The 25,670-nt window shown below is 43.0% G+C and overlaps 1 protein-coding gene across 4 annotated transcripts in view; it reads right to left on the bottom strand.

Annotated features, from left to right (window-relative positions):
* Nucleotides 1-805: 805 nt before the first annotated feature.
* Nucleotides 806-25,670, bottom strand: part of LOC137283163 (BAI1-associated protein 3-like) — a 187,157-nt gene continuing 162,292 nt past the window's right edge. For all 4 annotated transcript variants that reach the window (XM_067814602.1, XM_067814604.1, XM_067814603.1 and 1 more), the window contains 8 exons: nt 23,187-23,333; nt 22,633-22,746; nt 20,330-20,413; nt 20,048-20,129; nt 12,949-12,987; nt 8,775-8,898; nt 8,366-8,568; nt 806-4,690 (listed from right to left, as the gene is read on the bottom strand). In XM_067814602.1, coding sequence (XP_067670703.1) covers nt 4,593-4,690; nt 8,366-8,568; nt 8,775-8,898; nt 12,949-12,987; nt 20,048-20,129; nt 20,330-20,413; nt 22,633-22,746; nt 23,187-23,333 — 891 coding nt within the window. In that variant the 3' untranslated portion in view covers nt 806-4,592. The remainder of the gene's footprint in view (nt 4,691-8,365; nt 8,569-8,774; nt 8,899-12,948; nt 12,988-20,047; nt 20,130-20,329; nt 20,414-22,632; nt 22,747-23,186; nt 23,334-25,670) is intronic.

The following is a 25,670-nucleotide window of genomic DNA, read 5'->3' as shown; positions in this document are numbered from 1 at the left end:
AACATCACAAACATCTGCCAGGAATGGCAAAAAGGTCTATTCTTTTCAACTACTCAAGAAACAATATTATCTTAAATGAAGTTTCATGCACAGCAGACACCTGTTAGGTTTCTGCTCCCGGATACATGACAAAATGCATATCCTTTGTTACAAAAAGGAATAAAATAAAAAGTGTTTGGTCATTTTGTTTGTCATAAAAATTCCCAAAATATTTTACATATTAGATATTGCTAATGAAGGAGAAATCAGATTTGTAACATATTGATAAAATTTGATGGTTATATTGAAGTTTGAATCCTGATACGTGAAAAGGCTGCATCTTTTGAGAATGACTCGTATACATTTTCATATTTTTTTTAACATTTCTTTTGAAATAAAACAAATATGATAGGTTAATTCCTATTACACCTACATTTTCTATAGGCCTGTAATAAGAGCTTTAATTTGATTTATATAACATACACATTTGAGTTGAATCCAAACAAGTCAGCATTTCCATCTAAGATTTCAAAAGTAGAGATGACCCCTATGACCTTGAGGGTCAAATTTGACCTTGCCCCAACACTGAGATTGCCTAGACATCTTATAAACAAATGGTTTGCGGTCTTAAAACAGTTGAAATAATCACTGTTGCAATTTGTGGTGGGTATTCTCATAAACTGACTGGACTACTGCTCCCTCCCAGCACTCTGTGGTACTTCCCACTGGTCCGTCTCTCTCCTCATAAGTATGACACTTACACTCTTTCACTTAGATTTTGCATAAGATACCTTTCCATTTTGGTCACAAACAACAACTACTCAAGTGAAAAAAATGTACATTTAATGTGCTCCAATATAAACATTAACACAAGGTTTATGATGAAGAACAAAACATAACAATATCCTTCAGTTCATTACGTATTCTATGTTTAGAAATGAAGAATTTCTCCAAAGTGAAAGGTACTCATAACATGAAAACAAGTTATCAGATTGGTTATATAGAGCCAAAAAGCAAGTGAATAACACTGACACAACTGAATGGCATGTGATGTACTGCACATACAAGGTCAATCCAGCTCAGACAAGAAGTCATGTGCTGCCAATACAATGTCAATCCAACTGGGACAAAATATCACATGCTGCCCATACATTGTCAATCCAGCTCAGACAAGATGTTATGTGCTTCCAATACAATGCCAAACCAGATCATACATGATGTCATGTGCTGCTCACACAATGTCAGTGCAACTCAGACGAATGTCACATGCTGCCCATAGAATGTCAATGCAGCTCAGACAAGATGTCACATGCTGCCCATACAATGTCAATCCAACTGTGACAAGATATCATGTGCTATTAATACAATGCCAATCCAGATGTGACATGATGTCATGTGCTGCCAATACAATGTCAATCCAGCTGTGACAAGATATCATGTGCTGCTAATACAATGTCAATCCAGATGTGTCAACGCAAGATATCATGTGCTGTCCACATAATGCCAATCTGGCAGACTCAAAACATCATGTAATACATGTGAGTGGACACATGGATGGTGGGCTTCTTTACAATATGTACAATACTCCTTACATGCACAACAATTCTGTGTACGATAAATAGATAACGACATTTGACAGGATACATTCAAATGTTTTGATGAGACAAAGGAGGGAACGATAGCCAGAAATAAATGGTTGAAACATTCTCTCCTACAAGAGTATAAATATGCAAATGTAACTGACATGGGTTTAAGGACACTGGTATTGATTTCACCACTTTTGTTTTATTGAGGCCTCTTAATGCACTTTGTTTTGTGCCAAAGGATGGAGAGGCCCTGTTTGTGTTAACACAATGCACAGAAACCACTTAAATCATTTGAAAATGAGTAGGAAATATAAGATCTAGCCATAACCATGGATTCTACTGAAGAAAGGCATCTGTTATCATCCCTGAGAGATTATGTGACTCTTCCATATTACTGATTCAGGTTTGCATGCTGATGGCTGTAAAGAGAAATATTTGCCACTGTAAGGCTATAATTCAACCTCCATATTGCATCCCTTTATTAACACCCTCCTGCATTCCTCCATTAACACCGTACTCCATTCCTAAACACCATACTGCATTCCTTGATTAACACCCTACTGCATTCCTCGATTAACACCATACTGTATTCCTTGATTTACACCCTACTGCATCCCTTGATGAACACCCTACTGCATCTCTTGATTTACATGATACTGTGAGAGTTAACATATCTTCTTATGCAGCATTTGGTTTCAATGCTAACAAATACATTTGATACATTGGAAATAATTACTTTGGTACTGAAAACAGTTTTAAGAATACATCAGATGTTATTGGTTTATTTAGGTGCAAATACAATATACACTGGGTACATTACATGTAAAAGACACTGGGTACATTATATGTAAAATACACTGGGTACATTACATGAAAAATACACTGGGTACATTATATGTACTAAACATGTCAATCCTTCAGCAATGAACACTGACATGATGTATGTCAGGACTTCAGTATTGATATACACATATGTTGAATACAATACCAAACTGCTGAATATCAATCTCGGAAGGTGCAGTGAATGATTTAATACTCCGAATGCATGAACATTAGAATTAGCAGATTGATGAAGTTATGAAGCTGTATACACTGGTCATCTAGCAAGGTAACATGTGACAAGGGGTAATATTTAAAACAATGCTACATACAAAGTGGTACTGAATACTGTATACAGTTGTGTAAATCTAAAAATTGAAAAGATATTGCAAGAAAACTATTAGCAAGAACATCAGACATGAGACCGAGCGTGTTGAGCTAAGATAGAGTACATTGTGATAGATACAAGAAGTACGTTGGACCAGTCAAAAGAAGAATTTTACATCTGCTTTTTTGGGTCATTCAACAACAACCTGTCCTTGTTAGTGTGACCTTGAAACAATGGCTGCCACAGGCTGACTGGGTCACTTTGAAACAATGGCTGCCACAGGCTGACTGGGTCACCTTCAAGCAATGGCTGCCACAGGTTAACTGTGTCACTTTGAAACAATGGCTGCCATAGGCTGACTGTGTCCTTCAAGCAATGGCTGCCACAGGCTGACTGGGTCACCTTCAAACAATGGCTGCCATAGGCTGACTGGGTCACCTTCAAACAATGGCTGCCACAGACATTGCTTGTATATGAGTCACTATAAGACCATGGTAAAAATGAATATTTTCATATATGTATCCATGAAACAATGACTGCCACAGGCATTTGATGCTTGTCTATCAGTGATCATTAAACAATAGCTTACACTGCCTGTGTCTGTGCCATCATGAAAATATTGCTGCCACATACACACAGGCTGACTGTTGCCTGTTTCAGAGGAACCATGTAACAATAACTGCCACAGGAATCTGTTGGTTTGTGAATGTATCCCTAAATGATGACACCTGTTGATTGTGTTTGTGCCACTATGAAACTATCACAGCCATGTCAAGCCATGTATGTACCTCCATTAGGTGAGGCCATTTATCACAATCGTCTGTCTTTCAGCAGCGTTAGGTGAAGTAGGAGCTCTAATGATGAGCAACACCAAATGGAAAACAACTTCTTTATTCCAGGGGGAGCATTGTTTCAGTGTAGGTTCTAAAACTTCTTCAATAATGGTGTCACAATCGACATGGGCAAACATGCACTAGAGAAGTTGTTCATCCATATTTGTTAGTCAGCACATGTCCTGGTTCTATGGCCAAGATGTATACAGACATATCATGTTTGTTGTCATTGTTTAAGCAAATAGTATTACGCAAGTATAACAAACAGAGATGTAAACATAGGTTTCCAGGCAATTCAGAACATACAAATAATTAAGTAATTTAACAAAAGACTGTTATATGTTGATGATGTTTGAAGGTAGAGGTAAACAAGCTTCCTAACAGTAGTGGGAACACAGCATCCTGTGTAAACAGGCTAACAGGTAACAGAGTGACTCACAGGTACAGGTAACAGATTCTCACTGGTAGATGTAATCAAGCATCTTGCACGTAACAGAGGCTCTTGTGTATACAGGTAATTGAGTGGCTTACAGATACAGGTAACAGAGTTTACAGTTGGTAGATGTAACAAAGAATCTTGCAGGTAAAAGAGACTCTTGTGTCCACAATTAACAGAATGTCTTGTAGATGCTGTCACCAGAGCTTCTCTCTGGTGACAGAGTGTCTTGATAGACAATACCATATAAACTATTGCACACACGGACATTTCACTGTCACTGAAGAAGTCAAATGGTGCAGCTCAGGTGGACACTACTCTGTAACTTTGTGTGTACATGTATTCCAAACGTGACAGACGTATACATGTTGTTTTAGTTCATCACACAGGACATGGATATATAGGAGCCGTCAGCTGCTGATCCTCTCAGTTTACTGGGCTCAAGCATATCTGTCTCAACATCATAGTCCCCATGAGCTCAATGGCAATACATGTCTGGAAACATACGCCTAGGAAATAATATCTATACAGACACATCAGACATTGAAGACCAGTCCTCAACAGGAGCACAGACACATCACTGACATGCTGCTCCAGAAAGGCCTTCACCTTCAGACTGCCTGTTCCTCCACCTTGCTCCTCTTTTTCACAAATTCCTGTGCCTCCTTGTCCCAAGTCCGACGTGCCAGGATCTGTAAGGCACCGTAAGCTGTGGAGGGGACAGGAAGAATAATTGACCACTGTATATATCACAAGACTTGCTCATCATGCCAAAGACCTGGGTCTGATTACCTTTGTGTTTTGGCTGTATGAGAGGGAGGAGATTACCTTTGTGTTTTGGCTGTATGAGAGGGAGGAGATTACCTTTGTGTTTTGGCTGTATGAGAGGGAGGAGATTACCTTTGTGTTTTCGCTGCACAAGAGGGAGGACCTTACCTTTGTGTTTTGGCTGTATGAGAGGGAGGAGATTACCTTTGTGTTTTGGCTGTATGAGAGGGAGGACCTTACTTTTGTGTTTTGGCTGTATGAGAGGGAGGAGATTACCTTTGTGTTTTGGCTGTATGAGAGGGAGGAGATTACCTTTGTGTTTTGGCTGTATGAGAGGGAGGACCTTACCTTTGTGTTTTCGCTGCATGAGAGGGAGGACCTTACCTTTGTGTTTTGGCTGTATGAGAGGGAGGAGATTACCTTTGTGTTTTGGCTGTATGAGAGGGAGGACCTTACTTTTGTGTTTTGGCTGTATGAGAGGGAGGAGATTACCTTTGTGTTTTGGCTGTATGAGAGGGAGGAGATTACCTTTGTGTTTTGGCTGTATGAGAGGGAGGAGATTACCTTTGTGTTTTGGCTGTATGAGAGGGAGGACCTTACCTTTGTGTTTTGGCTGTATGAGAAGGAGGAGATTACCTTTGTGTTTTCGCTGCACAAGAGGGAGGACCTTACCTTTGTGTTTTGGCTGTATGAGAGGGAGGAGATTACCTTTGTGTTTTGGCTGTATGAGAGGGAGGACCTTACCTTTGTGTTTTCGCTGCATGAGAGGGAGGACCTTACCTTTGTGTTTTGGCTGTATGAGAGGGAGGAGATTACCTTTGTGTTTTGGCTGTATGAGAGGGAGGACCTTACCTTTGTGTTTTGGCTGTATGAGAGGGAGGAGATTACCTTTGTGTTTTGGCTGTATGAGAGGGAGGACCTTACCTTTGTGTTTTGGCTGTATGAGAGGGAGGACCTTACCTTTGTGTTTTTGCTGTATGAGAGGGAGGAGATTACCTTTGTTTTGGCTGTATGAGAGGGAGGAGATTACCTTTGTGTTTTGGCTGTATGAGAGGGAGGACCTTACCTTTGTGTTTTGGCTGTATGAGAGGGAGGACCTTACCTTTGTGTTTTGGCTGTATGAGAGGGAGGAGATTACCTTTGTGTTTTGGCTGTATGAGAGGGAGGACCTTACCTTTGTGTTTTGGCTGTATGAGAGGGAGGACCTTACCTTTGTGTTTTTGCTGTATGAGAGGGAGGAGATTACCTTTGTTTTGGCTGTATGAGAGGGAGGAGATTACCTTTGTGTTTTGGCTGTATGAGAGGGAGGAGATTACCTTTGTGTTTTTGCTGTATGAGAGGGAGGAGATTACCTTTGTGTTTTGGCTGTATGAGAGGGAGGACCTTACCTTTGTGTTTTCGCTGCATGAGAGGGAGGACCTTACCTTTGTGTTTTGGCTGTATGAGAGGGAGGAGATTACCTTTGTGTTTTGGCTGTATGAGAGGGAGGACCTTACCTTTGTGTTTTGGCTGTATGAGAGGGAGGAGATTACCTTTGTGTTTTGGCTGTATGAGAGGGAGGACCTTACCTTTGTGTTTTGGCTGTATGAGAGGGAGGACCTTACCTTTGTGTTTTGGCTGTATGAGAGGGAGGAGATTACCTTTGTGTTTTGGCTGTATGAGAGGGAGGACCTTACCTTTGTGTTTTGGCTGTATGAGAAGGAGGAGATTACCTTTGTGTTTTGGCTGTATGAGAGGGAGGAGATTACCTTTGTGTTTTGGCTGTATGAGAGGGAGGACCTTACTTTTGTGTTTTGGCTGTATGAGAGGGAGGAGATTACCTTTGTGTTTTGGCTGTATGAGAGGGAGGAGATTACCTTTGTGTTTTGGCTGTATGAGAGGGAGGACCTTACCTTTGTGTTTTCGCTGCATGAGAGGGAGGACCTTACCTTTGTGTTTTGGCTGTATGAGAGGGAGGAGATTACCTTTGTGTTTTGGCTGTATGAGAGGGAGGACCTTACTTTTGTGTTTTGGCTGTATGAGAGGGAGGAGATTACCTTTGTGTTTTGGCTGTATGAGAGGGAGGAGATTACCTTTGTGTTTTGGCTGTATGAGAGGGAGGAGATTACCTTTGTGTTTTGGCTGTATGAGAGGGAGGACCTTACCTTTGTGTTTTGGCTGTATGAGAAGGAGGAGATTACCTTTGTGTTTTCGCTGCACAAGAGGGAGGACCTTACCTTTGTGTTTTGGCTGTATGAGAGGGAGGAGATTACCTTTGTGTTTTGGCTGTATGAGAGGGAGGACCTTACCTTTGTGTTTTCGCTGCATGAGAGGGAGGACCTTACCTTTGTGTTTTGGCTGTATGAGAGGGAGGAGATTACCTTTGTGTTTTGGCTGTATGAGAGGGAGGACCTTACCTTTGTGTTTTGGCTGTATGAGAGGGAGGAGATTACCTTTGTGTTTTGGCTGTATGAGAGGGAGGACCTTACCTTTGTGTTTTGGCTGTATGAGAGGGAGGACCTTACCTTTGTGTTTTTGCTGTATGAGAGGGAGGAGATTACCTTTGTTTTGGCTGTATGAGAGGGAGGAGATTACCTTTGTGTTTTGGCTGTATGAGAGGGAGGACCTTACCTTTGTGTTTTGGCTGTATGAGAGGGAGGACCTTACCTTTGTGTTTTGGCTGTATGAGAGGGAGGAGATTACCTTTGTGTTTTGGCTGTATGAGAGGGAGGACCTTACCTTTGTGTTTTGGCTGTATGAGAGGGAGGACCTTACCTTTGTGTTTTTGCTGTATGAGAGGGAGGAGATTACCTTTGTTTTGGCTGTATGAGAGAGAGGAGATTACCTTTGTGTTTTGGCTGTATGAGAGGGAGGAGATTACCTTTGTGTTTTTGCTGTATGAGAGGGAGGAGATTACCTTTGTGTTTTGGCTGTATGAGAGGGAGGACCTTACCTTTGTGTTTTCGCTGCATGAGAGGGAGGACCTTACCTTTGTGTTTTGGCTGTATGAGAGGGAGGAGATTACCTTTGTGTTTTGGCTGTATGAGAGGGAGGACCTTACCTTTGTGTTTTGGCTGTATGAGAGGGAGGAGATTACCTTTGTGTTTTGGCTGTATGAGAGGGAGGACCTTACCTTTGTGTTTTGGCTGTATGAGAGGGAGGACCTTACCTTTGTGTTTTGGCTGTATGAGAGGGAGGAGATTACCTTTGTGTTTTGGCTGTATGAGAGGGAGGACCTTACCTTTGTGTTTTGGCTGTATGAGAAGGAGGAGATTACCTTTGTGTTTTGGCTGTATGAGAGGGAGGAGATTACCTTTGTGTTTTGGCTGTATGAGAGGGAGGAGATTACCTTTGTGTTTTCGCTGCACAAGAGGGAGGACCTTACCTTTGTGTTTTGGCTGTATGAGAGGGAGGAGATTACCTTTGTGTTTTGGCTGTATGAGAGGGAGGACCTTACCTTTGTGTTTTGGCTGTATGAGAGGGAGGAGATTACCTTTGTGTTTTGGCTGTATGAGAGGGAGGACCTTACCTTTGTGTTTTGGCTGTATGAGAGGGAGGACCTTACCTTTGTGTTTTGGCTGTATGAGAGGGAGGAGATTACCTTTGTGTTTTGGCTGTATGAGAGGGAGGACCTTACCTTTGTGTTTTGGCTGTATGAGAGGGAGGGAGATGATGCTGAGAGCATCATATCCTGTGACCTCTTCACCACTGACCCCAGGGACATCCTCCATTGCGAGATACACCTCACCGGCAAAGTCGTTCTGGAACACCAGGTCATGGTCCATAATGGTGAAGAGAAGAGTGGCCCCCTTGTGCTGGCACTCACCTGGGCTGATGGCACTGAAGCATGACACAACTAATGTTGTCTAGGTGCTGCTTAAAGCATTTGCTGTTCTCCAATAATGGGTACTTGGATATTTAGTAATTACTAGCTATTTGCTGAAATAGATGCGTCCAATATATGATAAACATTTTGTATCAGGTTATGCAATCTACAATCTTCTCCTGTGCACAGTTTGGGGATAGATACACACAATCAGACTTACAACTCAAATGACTCTTCAAACAGTGGATGTAGTGTTTTCTTGATGACCTGTGTGCTCTGTACAGTGATGTTGGGGAACACATGGTCCGGACACAGCTGGACAAGCACAAATGGGTCACTGAGACCTGCAACAGCAGAACACTATACATACCATCATCCGTGGAGGACACTGCAGCACCAATCACAGAATCAAACACAACATGAACCCACCAGAGCACTAAACACAGAACTAGAACAATCAAATCAGTACTAAAATGTAATTTTCTGAATAAAAATGATATTTTATACTTATCCTGACTCATGCTTATTATGCTTATCTCCTCGTTCTTGCGTATAACAGTGGAACACTTGAAATCCCCTGAAGTTCCCTTTTTTGAAGCGGATGTACAATTACACTTAGCCTCCCTTACTGTTTTATTCATATTTTCCTTATCCTGACTCATGCTTATTATGCTTTAAGAATCCACCGGAAATGGAGGTGGGTCATGCCACGTCCTGGATTTAGTTAGTTGCAGCATCGTCATCTGCTTGATTTTTCCAATTACTTGTGGCAGCAGAACTGGAGGCAGAAATGCATAAGCGTTCAGTACTTCCCATGATATGCTGGTAGCCTCTGTTGCCCATGCAAACGGATTCAGTACTGGACATATGAAGGTTGGCATCTGTTTGTTAAATCTTGTTACAAACAGGTCTATGAATGGAGATCCTAATGTTTCAGTGACAAAATGAAACGCATCTAGGTGTAACACCCATTCTGTCGGAGATGGTTGTAGAAGTTGCAGTAGAACATTTGTTATGACATTCTTTGCTCCTAGAAAGTGCCATGTAGATGTTCAGGTCGTCAGTGATGTTGAACAGTTGAAAGGTGAGCTGTAGTAGACAGTGAGGTAGACAGTGCTACCGTGGAGTTCTCCGTGTGGACCATCAGCAGTTTGTTCATTAATACACTCGATTAATTGAGTAAGGCATTGAATCTTGACCCAATGATTCTGTGTTTGAAGACCCTTATTCCAAGGACTGCAGAACTTATAATAATAATATAATAATATACTTATCATGCGCATTTTTCCATGTGTTATATATGCTCAAAGCACAGACACTAATGTAGGAAAGGAAAGCTACAAGGAAAAGACAGTTTTGAAGAGAAGGGTTTTTAGTTGGGACTTGAAATTGGAGAGTTCATTACAATCATGCAGATGTTGAGGCAGTTGATTCCAGGCTGATGCTGTGTATGAAAGGATCTTTTACCGTAGGTGGCTGTACTGACTGAGGGGGGCATGAGAAGATTCTTGCCCAGGGAGCGGAGTGTTCGAGAAGGTTGATGAACGGTCAGTGAAGCAGCAAGATATGAAGGAGCAGATTGAGAGAGGCATTGAAATGTTAGGCATAGAAGTTTATACTGTATCCTGTACTGGATCAGCAACCAGTGGAAGGATTGGAGGAGAGGCTTAACTTCAGCACATTTTCATGACAATGCGAGCAGCTGCATTTTGAATGCGCTGAAGTTTGTTTATTTGGGTTTGGGTTGCACCAACAAGAAAGGAGTTGCAATAGTCAATGTGACTGATGACTAAGGCTAGATCCAGGATTTTAGTTGATTCAGCGTTGAGGCAGGAACGAATGTGACTGATGTTGCGGAGTTGACCGAAACAGCCTCGGACAATGTGAAAGACATGGTTGTCAAGTGAGAGACTAGAGTCCAGGATAACATGCAGGTCTTTAACTGTGTCTGAGACTGCAATGGATGCGTTGTCAAATTCAAGACAGTTACTATCACATATTGGTCACCTCATTACAGGCCCCAGGATGATACACTCTGTCTTTGAGCTATTGAGTTTTAGCTTGTTGTCATGCATCCAAGTCATTGTTTCTTCACAGCACACAGAAAGTTCAGTTAAAGCAGAACTGGCCAGAGTGGAGGTTGGATTGAAGAGATTATATAACTGCGAGTCATCTGCATAATGGTGGCGATAGACAGGATGTCCATCAATGACACTTCCCAGCCCTTTTACACAAAGAGTAAAAAGTACTGGGCATAGGACGGACCCTTGTGGCACACCCCAAGTAAGATCAATTTAAGTCTTTGAAGGGCATTTAGAAGTGAAAAACATAAGAATGAAGATTTATATGGATATCAACTTCTTTATATGAGAAAACAACGTTCAGAGTTAATGCTTACTCCTTCATCAGGTGATTGAGAATGGGGTACAGAGCTATATATATATGTACAGGTAAAACAATAACAAAGTAACAAGTGGAATGAATTAATGAAAGCTGGAAGCCAGTATAAACAAGCACTGATAGGAAGCCGACAGTTATGATAACAATGATAGAAGCCAATGGTAATACATTACAGATGATGGGATATGTTTACATAACACAGGTAGGGGATAAGGACGATGTACATGATTGGGGATAAGGATGGAAGCCAATGGTAATACATTACAGATGATGGGATATGTTTACATAACACAGGTAGGGGATAAGGACGATGTATATGATTGGGGATAAGGAGATTAAGGATGAAGTACATGATATACATGAGGGTTGATGAGCATGTTTACATGAGGGTTGATGATGTACAAACACAATCCCTTGTGCAGGGCAACTGTCATTGATGAGGACTTCTGTCTAACGTGAGCTCCATCATGTTCATCATCTGCTTTGTCGGAGCTCTGTGTAGTATGCTGAAACTGCTGTGAGGTAGATGATGTCTCTGTGTATGCTGAGGCCTTCTTCAGGTCCTCTTAGCATCTGTGAAGAGTTGTTATAGTTTGAATCTGGTCTGCATAGATGAAAGGCCATGTGAAGAGTGATGCACTAATCCGATTGTTGCTGCTGTAGATCTAGTAGCTGCAGACTGCTGAGATGTCTTTCTGATGACTGAAATCATCAAAAATATACGCTTCTCCAGAGACACCATCTCCTCATTGAAGGACCTCCACTTTCCACTTGAGAGTGGCTTCAGTGAGGATCTGGGGGCTGAAGTCTTCGTCCTCACTGATGTAGTAGACTGCTTCTAGTCTGCGATGATGACCTCTTCTTCGACTTAGATGTTACCTCAGCTACATCAAAGATCTGCCCGGGGTACGTTTGGCGATTCATTGGAAACATGCACATCAGCAGCAGTTATCAACAGACAGTTACTAGCACTATTACTCATTTACCAGACATGACTTGAGAGTGTCTTGTAACCTTGCCTCTCGCATGTCCATGAACAGCAAATAAATACAAATTAAACTCTGTTTAAGACAAGTTCTCACAAAATTTACAGCAAAATGCTGGAATAACAAATAGTAGTGCAAGCAAACATAACAAATGCTGGTCAGCCGCTGACGGCTGGTATCTTCAACGGAAACACGATTTCATCAAAAGCAACTCAAATAAACACGATGAAAAACATGGCCACCAACATAAAAATATGTAAAACTTAGCAATAAACACCTTGAAACATGTGACACATGCTCAACAAACGCTGCATTTGACTGAAATTTGCAGATGCCAAGTTGTTTATGAATCAAATGTTGATTTTGCTATTCGAGTTTGACTGGACTTAGCATGATATTGTGAAATCAGTTGCACAGACTCATTTGGCATGGGTGAAACCTGGACTGTTAAAATCAGTTACCTCCCTTAACTTATTCCACTATCCATTTGCACGTACTGATTTACCTACTCGATGTAATTTTTTCATAAATGATTATTATTACTAATGGCCATCTTTATTAAGTTTTAAGAAATTAATGTGTAATAGGAACATTAAGGTTATTAAGAATCTGTCATGTTTATTTCAAGAAATTATTTGCCGTCTTGTACATATTATGTTTGTTTTAAGTAACTCATGTACTGTCATTGATGGTAACTTCATACAAACACAGATTGTTTGACCTTAAAAAAAAGAGTAAAATCATTCACACGAGGGAGGGAGGAGTCTGGATAAGGTAAATTAAACAAGCTCAACACACTAAAACACTGAAAACAGTACTAAAAAACAAACAGGGCACACTCTGGCAGCACATCTGACTTATCAGATTATCAGATGATGTGTTACAGACATTATATATTGAACTTTATGGGCTGATGAGCTTATGATAATATAGAAGACTCAAAGTAGTCATGACACAATCCAATTGGTGTTACTGGTGTTTCAAGTAATGATACAGTGTCTCACTCACCATTTGCATCCAATGGGATGAGGTCCTTTGCACTCAGAACTGTAAAATCGAAACATCAAAGTTACATCAGAAACAAGCAGAAGATCAAAAGCTCGACCACTAATCCAAATATGATCAAGAAATCATATTTTGCTTCCAACATATTTATTTGGAGATGAATTAATTGATACAGTGGAGTAACTGCGTGTGAAACAAAGACAGTGTTTTCACAATCTCTGCTGTAGAACTTTGAGCCACTGCTAACACATGAAATACAGTGGCTTGAGCATAGTGTATGCCTTGTACTGAACACAGCCGTGACAATGTAATGGATACTGAAACATAATGTCTGCAGAACACATGACTTTTCCTAGTCAGCACATCCATAATAGTGGAATGGATACTGTTATGAGTGTGTATTTCTGTAATTTGTATTATTATTGATTCAATGATAGTTATTATGGGTCACATTTTGTATCATTGGTAATAGTGTTTTAAGTGGCTCGCCTTAAAGTTGCCTCCCTTTGGTGTGTTTTGACTGTTGGTAAACACAATTGACAAGCTTCGATACTTTGCTGGAATGCTCAAGAATCAGTGACTGTGTATATATAAGGCTGGTTGTTGCCTTGACACACAAACGGACTTACACTCAGAGTAATACAGAAGTCATGTCATCATTCCTACCTCTGTCTGCCTCTTAGCCAACATTCACCTACATTATTAGTACATGCAAGATCACTTGCTGTGAAAGATTTAGTAGAACTGTTTCTCACTAAAAAACAAGACTTTGGTGAGTCAATATTATATTTGTGATCCATTATTTTAGATTTGACTCAGCTGCACTGTACGAGAAACCTCTATTGTGAATTTTTGTATCTTGCTCTTTGGTCAATATTATTGAATATTTTAGACATATTTTGCTGGTTCTGAGGGGATTTCTTATACCTTTTGTCACGGCAAATCATTAACCGTAACAATACTGACACACTATGTCTGCTGAAAGTATGACTTTTGCTACTGTGCATAGCCAAGATGGTGTAATGGGGTTTACACATGGTTGTAGCAGAGAGGGAATGTGGTCAACACACACGTTGTTGTCAAGAGAGAATGCAGATTTGCTATCAAAATACAGGAGTATAACTGGTGAACACAAAGGTTTAGTCAAAATGTGGCTAATGAAGCTGAAGGTATTGTTGTTGACACAGATACTACAGATATGGGTACATCACAAAATATTTGTTATTGTACATACTCATTTCGTATATATATCACAATCAAATGCTACAACAGTATGATAGGTTAAGACAACAGCACAATGAATAATGGACATGTCATATGGTACATTTCTGTAGTCAACACAGGATGGGGTGTGGCTGCAGTCAACCTAGGATTGGGTGTGGGATATAGTCAACACAAGAAGTTCTAGTCAAAACAGGATGGGGTGTGAGATATAGTCAACACAAGAGGTTGTAGTCAACACAGGATGGGGTCTAGCGTGCAGTTACCACAAAAGGTTGTAGTCAGCACACGATGGGGTGTGGGTTGCAGTCAACACATGTGGGGTGTGGGCTGCAGTCAACACAGGATGGGAAGTGGGCTGCAGTCAACACAAAAGGTTGTAGTCAACACAGGGTGGGGTGTGGGATATAGTCAACACAAAAGGTTGTAGTCAACACAGTATGGTTTCTCGGGTGCAGTTAACACCGGATGGGGTGTGGGATACAGTCAACACAAAAGGTTGTAGTCAACACAGGATGGGGTCGAGGATGCAGTCAACACAAGATGTTGCAGTCAACACAGGATGAGAAGTGGGCTGCAGTCAACACAAAAGGTTGCAGTCAACACAGTATGGTTTCTAGAATGCTGTCAACAGAGGATGGGTTGTGGCATATAGTCAACCCAAATGGTTGTAGTCAGCACAGGATGGGGTCTTGGCTGCAGTCAACACAAACGGGTGTAGTCAACACAGGATGAGAAGTGGGATGAAGTCAACACAAAAGCTTGTAGTCAACACAGGATGGGGTCTTGGCTGCAGTCAACACAGGCTGGGATGAGGGATATATTTAACACAAAAGGTTGCAGTCAGCACCGAATGGGGTCTTAGCAGCAGTGAACACAAGCGGATGTAGTCAACACAGGATGAAGTCTGGGCTGGAGCCAACACAAACGGTTGTAGTCAACACAGGATGAGAGCTATATTCAAGGATTCAGAAAGTTTTTAGTACAATGCAACGAAGTCAAATCTAAAGTAATGGGCGACAAATATAATACCAACTCACCAAAGTCTTGATTTTCAATGAAACAGTTATACTAAATGTTACGCAGCAAGTGATCTGTCTTGGATGTAGGTTGAATGTTAGCAAAGAGGCAGACAGATGTAGATAGGCTGAATGATGACAACTCCGCCTTAACTCTGAGTGTAAGTCCGTGTGTGTGTGTCCCGTCAACACAACAACTAGTCTTATGCATAGCCACTGAATTGTGAGCATTCCAGCGACGTATGGAACCATTGCAGTCGGCTTCATTTACCAACGGTCAAAGCACACACCCAACTGAAGAGTGCCTAAAGGAGGCAATTCTTAAAAGCTACCTTAAAAGGGCATGACACTAAAATACTATTACCGCGATAGGAAATGTGACTGATAATAACTATCATACATAACTCTAAATATTGTGACCCAATAATAACTATCAATTAATCACTTAGTAACAAATATATGTGACAAGGCACAGAAAATTGTAAAAATCTAAATATGTTAGATATTTAAATACTTACCTTACCATAGGTCTATTGCATATTACCTCAACCTTCGCTTAGTAGGAGATCTGAATTGCTATTCAGTCTTGAATGGCTACCTCGCAATCGACGACTGTCATGATACAGAATTATCTGGATCTCCCCACTGCGGATGCGTGCAGACTTCAGGAAAACTTCACATTTACTTGTCGGTCCGAAGAGTCCATACTGGGGAGGAGCGTCCAGCGTTGGGAGGGACTTACCGCCCTATGGTAAAGTAAGGATTTAAATATCTTAAATATTTAGATTTTAACAAATTTTTTAGTTACCTTACTATAGGTCTATAGCATATGAAAACAACAGATAGGATGGTGGTGTAGGACTCCAGAGGACTGTCAGTGTCTTAAGATCCCACATATGCCTTGGGGCAGCCGGACCATTACTTATTCCCTCTGCACGCTGATCTGCCACAACAATCTCTTGTAAAGGTCACTGGAACCAAAATCAGAGTAGTAGGTCACGTACTAACCACCGGAGGGGTACTTATCTCTTGTAAGTACAAGACCCCTATAGACCAAGGTAAGTAAGATCATACCTTATAAGGAGGAAGGATGTGCGAGTTGCTCTGCAACTACTAATGGTCCGAAAGACTGCAGCCCCTCCAAATCTCCCACCGCTAAGTCCCGCAAGTAATGGCTAGCAAATACTGTCGAGGACCGCCATAAGCACCAAGCCATAATGTCAGGAACAGTACAGTTCTTCTGTAAGCTGGTTCTTTGCCAGGAAAACCCAGATGAAGCCCAAGTGTACAGCACCGTGTCTGGTCTGTTCAAACCAGACCCTAGTCACATCCAGCTCCTGAATCTTGCTGACTCTCGCCGCTGTTGCTAACGCCAGCAGAAACACTGTTTTCCTGGTTAAATTATCAAACGATGCCCTATTCATAGGCTCGTAAGGACAAACTCTCAGGTGTTGTAGCACAAAGTTCAGGTCCCATGCTGGCGGATGGAACTTAACGTCCTCCAGCATGAACACTTTTAATACAGCAACTAATTTGGGTGTGACCAAAAGCAGACGGATCCTCACCGTGAGTTTGAGTTTCGCAATTACTGCCGGTACTAGTACTGGCGGCGGGAAGGCGTACGCATCTAGACCCGTGATTCTGACGCACGGGTGAAGCATCCACTCGGTCTGGCACGGCTTAACTGATCGCGAGAGCACATCGGCTAGTACGTTTCTGCACCCTGGAATATGACGAGCTCTGGATTTGATGTCGTTTGTGTCTAAGATGCTGGCTAGGCGAAACATCTGATCCAGTAGGGACTTGAATCTGGTTGTCCCTTGTCTCAAAATCAGCCACACAACCATCGCATTGTCTCAGACAATCAGTAGGTTGGAGTGGCATAGTAATGACGCCCAGTGACTTACAGCCATAATCACTGCTTCCAGCTTGAGATTGTTGATGTGCCAGCTTGCTTCGGACCAGAGTCGGATCTTAGGTGCGCACTCCAACCCTGGAGCGACGCGTCGACAAAGAGTTCATGGTCCTGCACACACTTGGTTAAACAAACTCCGTCTAAGATGTTCAACTTGATCGTCCACCAATGCAGGTATTGGTGCAGGTGTATCGGAAGCCACAGCCGCATCGTAACATCGTCTGCCTGTATGTACGGGAGCAGGTACCTCTGTAACGGACGAGGCATCAGATGCCCCCTGCGTGTTGAGTCCTGCACCAACGTCAGAAGGCCCAACAGACACTGCCACTCTCTGAGAAGCAATGGTTCTGACAGTCCCCTCGCTACGAACCGGGAGATCTTTTCCCATCCGTCAAGCAGGATCCGAAGACGATCGTACTGTGTCTGGAACAGACCCCCGATAAACACCAACTCCTGAGTGGGCTGTAAATATGACTTTTCCATTTTCCCGGTTGATCATCCACCCTAACTGTTCTAGGAGATGGATGGCAAAGTCTAACTGTCTGCATAGCAACTGAGATATGAACTGGTTGAGCAGACAGTCGTTTATATATGGGTCGAACTCTATCTGCCTGAGATGAAGAAAACGACTGATGGACGTCGTGATTCTAGTAAATAGCCAGGAGGCCATGGAAATGCCAAACAGCAGGACTTGCCACTGGTAATGTCGACCTTCGAATGCAAACCTCAGAAATTCCTGTGAGACAGGTAGATGGGGACGTGCAGCTAAGCATCCTGTATGTCGAGACTGCACAGCCATGTTCCCCGGGTCAACTGTTCTAGAGACACCAACTTGAAATGCAGAGGCTCCATCAAGTAACAGTCATTGAACGCTGCCATGTTGTGAATCATGCGAAGTTTGTCAGAGTGTTTCTTGGGAATGAGGAAGACCGGAGAGTATAACCCTGGAGAGAGGTGTGGGTCCAGTACTTCCTCCATGGCACATTTCCCTAACAATACTTCGATGTTGTCCCTCAACAACAGACATTGCGCCTCTGAATACGCCTGTGTCGCCGCCTGAGATGTCAATGGTGGAGGCTGTATGACCGGTAGTTTGTAGCCCTTCTTTGGAATTCTGGTAACATAGGGATCGCTGAGGATGGACCACTTCCTCCTAAAGATGCCCAGTCTCCCACCTACTGGTGTAGGGAACACTGGCACGGCTTACAACCTCTTGTAAAAGCAGATCTGACAGAAGCTCTCCTTGGGATGTAACATCACTTGCCTCTGTCGTGCGTTCCCGTTTTATCACAACAGGCAGATGATAGGGCTTCAAATCCTGACAAAGATACCTCCGTGTTTGTTAATTCAGCATGTTCCTTGTACACCTCTGGAATGGCATTCCCGAAGAGGGCTTGCGAGGATAAAGGAGTTTAAACTCCTCCTGCCATGAACACGCATCCAAAAATCCCATCCTGCACACGACTGTCATCATTGCCAGCGCTGTCCCGACATGTCCTAATAGGTCATGTAACACTTTGCTTTGCCAAAGGAATAGTGACGACAGATGTTCCAATCTGGACTCTTTAGGTTCCATTAAGTCCACAGCCACCGCTGAAGTAGCTGATGCTAACACTGATACAGGTTTTAGGATGTACCACAACTGCGAGTCAATTGCTTGTAACTTGGAGTCCTGAACCTTATAAGAGGTGGAGGAAGATTGTCCAATACTGCCCTGGAGTCCACGAAATCCAGACTATGCACCTTGTAGTCTTGTTTCTTAGACTTGGGTGCTCTGATTGTAGCATTCAACGATAGCTTGTCAAAGTCATCATTCAACGAAGAAATGGCATCAGCCACCAGGATGTGGCGGGATCCACCCTAATTCGGGTTCCACCCTAATAGCCCTGGCACTGTCTACCTCTGACGACGGGGAGGGGCACTCCGGGAGCTTATCAGCTATAAATAGCGGACAATGGCAAGTATGATCCCTCCTCCTACTCCAGTTGTCCTCCTCATAGTCTGGAGAGAAGTATTGCTCGTCATCAGAGTTCCAAGAAATAGTTGAACATGTGCTCCGGCGCCTGCTTCCTATGTGTCAACTGTCTGACATGAGGAGGTGACACTGATCGCAACCGTGAACGCCAACTCCTGCGACTGTGGTGAAGGGATCTGCCCCTACGATCCAGTGACCTGGATGGCGACAAACACTGGATGAACTACTCCAGGGACTCCTGGATCGAGACCTTCTGACGTCTGAACGTCCTGTTTTCCTCCTATCATTAGTCAAAGTCACGGCACCCTGTGGCGCTCCAAATGCTAGTGCGATCCTGGCGCTGACTTATCTAAACTTGGTGTGACAGTAGCTTGGGATGCGCCCACAGGCGCCGGCCTTGGCCCTGGCAAACAGATGTGCTCCTCCCTCTGTGTACTGAATCTCCAGTGTACATGGAAGAGATAACCTTGAACCAGACGAGGATGCAGGAGACTGAAACATTTTTCTTAACTTCTGTGTCTTCTTTTTCCTCACACACTGCAGGAGGGAGCAGGATACAGCAGCATAGTCAGGGCAGTACGGGTGCGGGTCCTTGCCGGACTTCAAGCCTTTACAAAAAGTGGCAACAACAACAACAACAACAACAACAAACAAAACCCCTGAAAGGAATCAGTGTAAAGGCATAGAAAGGAGAAACTTTATTAGTTCTGAAAAAAGCTTTAGCAACAAAAAGCACGTGTAGATCAGACGACGCTTGAAGTAAAAGTGAAGTTTACCTGAAGTCTGCGCGCATCCGCAGTGGGAAGATCCAGATACTTCTGTATAATGACAGTCGTCGATTGCGAGGTAGCCATTCAAGACTGAATAGCAATTCAACTCCATCAGATCTACTAAGCGAAGGTTGAGGTAATATGGTATAGACCTATGGTAAGGTAAGTAAAAAATTACTCTCTTAACACCATCATCTCGTACCTTCAACATACAGAGTATGGGAGTCATATCTGTACACAGCACGGAAGTTGAGAATGCCAAACTCTGTGCTCTCTTGCTGCTTCTGAAAATATATTCCTCAATGTTCACTGTCTGCCACTTCAAAAAAAGATTAAATTCATAGATGACTGAAGATATCTACTTATAACACTTCTGTACACTTCTGCAGATTGGACAATTTCAGTACACTTTATATTTGACACACTATTTTGACTCCGCAAACACCATCTGTTAGAAAACAACTTGCTGATCGTGGCAACTCACCTGGATCTCTGCCATCTGTATGTAAAAGGTCTCAATCAGAGACATGGTGTCCATCTTGTGAAAAGTCAACAGGTCTCGCAACTCCTAGAAACACAATGTGTAGAAAATGTCACCTACTGCTAAAACATAGACACTTCACCTAGATCTGTGGACAGTTCATAAAAATGACTTGTACCTGCAGACAATTGATGAACTTACCTGGATCTGTCCACAGTTGACGCACTGACCTGAACCTGTGGACAGTGGACGAACTCACCTGGATCAGTAGACAGTTGATGAACTTACCTGGATCTGTCCACAGTTGACAGACTGACCGGAAGCTGTGGACAGTGCATGACTTCATCTGGATCTGCAGTCAGTTGGTGAACTCAAGTGGATCTGCAGATGATGAACTCACCTGCATCTCTAGACAGTTGATGAACTTACCTGCATCTGAGGACAGTTGATGAACTAAAGTGGATTTGTGGGCAGTTGTCGAACTCATCTGGATCTGTAGACAGTTTATGGACTGACCTGAACCTGTGGATAGTGGATGAACTGACCTGAACCTGCGGACTGTGGATGAACTGACCTGGATCTTTAGACAGTTGATGAACTCAATAGCATCTGTAGACAGTTGATGAACTCACCAGGACCTGCAGACAGTTGATGAACTCACCTGGATCTGTCCACAGTAGACAGACTGATCTGAACCTGTGGACAGTGGATGAATTGACCTGGATCTGCAGACAGTGGATGAACTTACCTGCTGGATATGAGGACAGGTGATGAGCTTAAGTGGATTTGTGGGCAGTTGTCGAACTCACCAGGATCTGCAGACAGTTGATGAACTTACCTGGATCTGTAGACAGTTGTCGAACTCACCTGGATCTGTAGACAGTTGATGAACTGACATGGATCTGTAGACAGTTGATGATCTGTAGACAGGTGATGACCTTATATGGATCTGAAGACAGTTGATGAACTCAAGTGGATTTCTGGGCAGTTGATGAACTCACCAGGATCTGTAGACAGTTGATGAACTGACATGGATCTGTAGACAGTTGACGATCTGTAGACAGGTGATGACCTTATATGGATCTGAAGACAGTTGATGAACTCGAGTGGATTTCTGGGCAGTTGATGAACTCACCTGGATCTGTCCACAGTAGACAGACTGACCTGAACCTGTGGACAGTACATGAACTCACCTGGATCTGTAGACAGTTGACGAACTGACATGGATCTGTAGACAGTTGATGAACTGACATGGATCTGTAGACAGTTGACGATCTGTAGACAGGTGATGACCTTATATGGATCTGAAGACAGTTGATGAACTCGAGTGGATTTCTGGGCAGTTGATGAACTCACCTGGATCTGTCCACAGTAGACAGACTGACCTGAACCTGTGGACAGTACATGAACTCACCTGGATCTGTAGTCAGTTGATGAACTGACATGGATCTGTAGACAGTTGACGAACTCACCTTGATCTGTAGACAGGTGATGACCTTATACGGATCTGAAGACAGTTGATGAACTCAAGTGGATTTCTGGGCAGTTGATGAACTCACCTGGATCTGTCCACAGTAGACAGACTGACTTGAACCTGTGGACAGTGGATGAACTTACCTGGATCTGTCAACAGTTGATGCACTGACCTGAACCTGTTGACAGTGGATGAACTCACCTGGATCGGTAGACAGTTGATGAACTCAAGTGGATCTGCAGATGACGAACTCACCTGGATCTGTAGTCAGTTGATGAACTCACCTGGATCTGTCCACAGTTGACAGACTGACTGGAACCTGTGGACAGTGCACAAACTCATCTGGATCCGTAGACAGTTGATGAACTCAAGTGGATCTGCAGATGATGAACTCACCTGGATCCGTAGACAGTTGATGAACTCACCTTGACCTGTAGACCGTTGATGGACTGACCTAAACCTGCGGACAGTGTATGAACTTACCTGGATCTGTAGACAGTTCATGAAATCACCAGGAGCTGCAGACACTGGATGAACTCACCTCGATCTGTAGACAGTTGATGAGCTTATCTGGATCTGACGACAGCTGATGAACTCAAGTGGATTTCTGGGCAGTTGTTGAACTCACCTGGATCTGTAGACAGTAGACAGACTAACCTGAACCTGTGGACAGTACATGAACTCACCTGGGTCTGAGGACAGATGATGAACTTACCTGGATCTGTCCACAGTAGACAGACTTGACCTGAACCTGTTGATAGTGGATGAACTCAAGTGGATTTGTGGGCAGTTGATGAACTCACCTGGATTTGTGGACAATTGATGCACTCACCTGAAACTGTTGTGAAAGGATGTCCTCCATGTTTAACCCTTTCCCTTTAGCATGGAAGAAGTCAACCAGAAGACCAAGAGCATCAAACATGCGTTGGTAGAAGATGGGTGGTCTCTGGAAGAGAAACACTTTCCTGTTCATGGCATATCTGATCATGTTGAGCGGCTTTCTAGAATTTGGAAACAGCAGGAATGACAATCCTTTGTGGATATACAGCTTATTTATTGTCCAATGGCACCATGTGAAAATGGTATAAGTACCTGCTGCTATATGCTGCTATGCAACAAAGAAGATGGACCTCCATAGAGACTTGACATTTGTGTGGCTTATATTATGACCCATAATATCACATGTACCAACACCACCTCAGATGTACATACACCACCTGACTTGTACATAAACCACCTCACATGTACATACACCACCTTACATGCACATAGACCACCTTACATATACATACACCACTTCATATGTACATATACCACCTTACATGTACATACACCACCTCACATGTACATGCACCATGTTGATGCCATAAACTGTTATATACGTACCACCTCTTCATTGTCAAGAACGTCCTTGAATTCCTCCAATACTTCAACCCAGATTGACTCTAGGATACGGTCAAAGTTGGTCTTGAGTAGGTTGTTGTTGAGAGTGAGCAGATTACTGTCCAAATACTCAAGTAGGTCACCAACCGCCTGAAAGAAACAGAAACATAACGCATATAAACACTTAAACAGACATGTACAGACACACAGACTGGAACATGTTTTTTCTTTTACACACAGACTGTGACATGTGTAGACACACAGACAGGAATGTGTAGACACATGAACTGGGACATGTGTAGACACATGGACTGGGACATGTGTAGCCACAAAGAATGGGACAAATGTGGCCACACAGACTGTGACATGTGTAGACACACAGACAGGAATGTGTAGACACATGAACTGGGACATGTGTAGACACATGGACTGGGACATGTGTAGCCACAAAGAATGGGACAAATGTGGCCACACAGACTGTGACATGTGTAGACATACAGACAGGAATGTGTAGACACATGAACTGGGACATGTGTAGACACATGGACTGGGACATGTGTAGCCACAAAGAATGGGACAAATGTGGCCACACAGACTGTGACATGTGTAGACATACAGACAGGAATGTGTAGACACATGAACTGGGACATGTGTAGACACATGGACTGGGACATGTGTAGCCACAAAGAATGGGACAAATGTGGCCACACAGACTGTGACATGTGTAGACACACAGACAGGAATGTGTAGACACATGAACTGGGACATGTGTAGACACATGGACTGGGACATGTGTAGCCACAAAGAATGGGACAAATGTGGCCACACAGACTGTGACATGTGTAGACATACAGACAGGAATGTGTAGACACATGAACTGGGACATGTGTAGACACATGGACTGGGACATGTGTAGCCACAAAGAATGGGACAAATGTGGCCACACAGACTGTGACATGTGTAGACACACAGACAGGAATGTGTAGACACATGAACTGGGACATGTGTAGACACATGGACTGGGACATGTGTAGCCACAAAGAATGGGACAAATGTGGCCACACAGACTGTGACATGTGTAGACACACAGACAGGAATGTGTAGACACATGAACTGAGACATGTGTAGACACATGGACTGGGACATGTGTAGCCACAAAGAATGGGACAAATGTGGCCACACAGACTGTGACATGTGTAGACACACAGACAGGAATGTGTAGACACATGAACTGGGACATGTGTAGACACATGGACTGGGACATGTGTAGCCACAAAGAATGGGACAAATGTGGCCACACAGACTGTGACATGTGTAGACACACAGACAGGAATGTGTAGACACATGAACTGGGACATGTGTAGACACATGGACTGGGACATGTGTAGCCACAAAGAATGGGACAAATGTGGCCACACAGACTGTGACATGTGTAGACACACAGACAGGAATGTGTAGACACATGAACTGGGACATGTGTAGACACATGGACTGGGACATGTGTAGACACAAAGAATGGGACAAATGTGGCCACACAGACTGTGACATGTGTAGACACACAGACAGGAATGTGTAGACACATGAACTGGGACATGTGTAGACACATGGACTGGGACATGTGTAGACACAAAGAATGGGACAAATGTGGCCACACAGACTGTGACATGTGTAGACACACACACAGGAATGTGTAGACACATGAACTGGGACATGTGTAGACACATGGACTGGGACATGTGTAGCCACAAAGAATGGGACAAATGTGGCCACACAGACTGTGACATGTGTAGACATACAGACAGGAATGTGTAGACACATGAACTGGGACATGTGTAGACACATGGACTGGGACATGTGTAGACACAAAGAATGGGACAAATGTGGCCACACAGGCTGGGACATGTGTAGACATACAGACTTGGACATCTGTAGACACACATACTGGAACAGGTGTAGACACAAAGAATGGGACACATGGACTGGGATATCAGTAAAGACTGTCTGGGACTTGTAGACACACAGACTGGGACACATGCAGACATCTTCAAAATTATTCATCCTTGTTAGTTTTGAAATTTTTTTCTCCGAAATTGGAAAGCTAATCCTCTATCTCCGAAGTCCTGCCCATTCCCTCTACACCAGACTTGTTCTACAAGAGTTGGTGTAACAAATCTATATATAGCTCATAGGATTTCCACAATGGACTCTACAATAATGGATTGTGGCATCTAAAACATTTTTGCGAGTACATTGTCCCATTCATTGTGATTAGCGTCGTTGAAACTACCTACGAGCATTGTGCTTTTTATTTTATAAGACCTTTATTCAAGGTGAAAAAGACAACAAACGCATCAAAGTGAATAACCTCATTTACATTTAGTAGACTGCTTCCAGACTTCCCTTGCCATAGTATAGACTGAACACAGACGTCATAAAACTGGTTCCAGCCTTTCTTTGCAATAGTATAGATGGAGCCCAGATGTAGTT

The sequence above is a fragment of the Haliotis asinina genome, chromosome 5 (genome assembly GCF_037392515.1).
Source record: "Haliotis asinina isolate JCU_RB_2024 chromosome 5, JCU_Hal_asi_v2, whole genome shotgun sequence".
Taxonomy (NCBI): Eukaryota; Metazoa; Mollusca; class Gastropoda; order Lepetellida; family Haliotidae; genus Haliotis; species Haliotis asinina.
The sequence above is the reverse complement of the archived record's forward strand: the minus strand, read 5'-3'. Positions and strand labels throughout refer to the sequence as shown.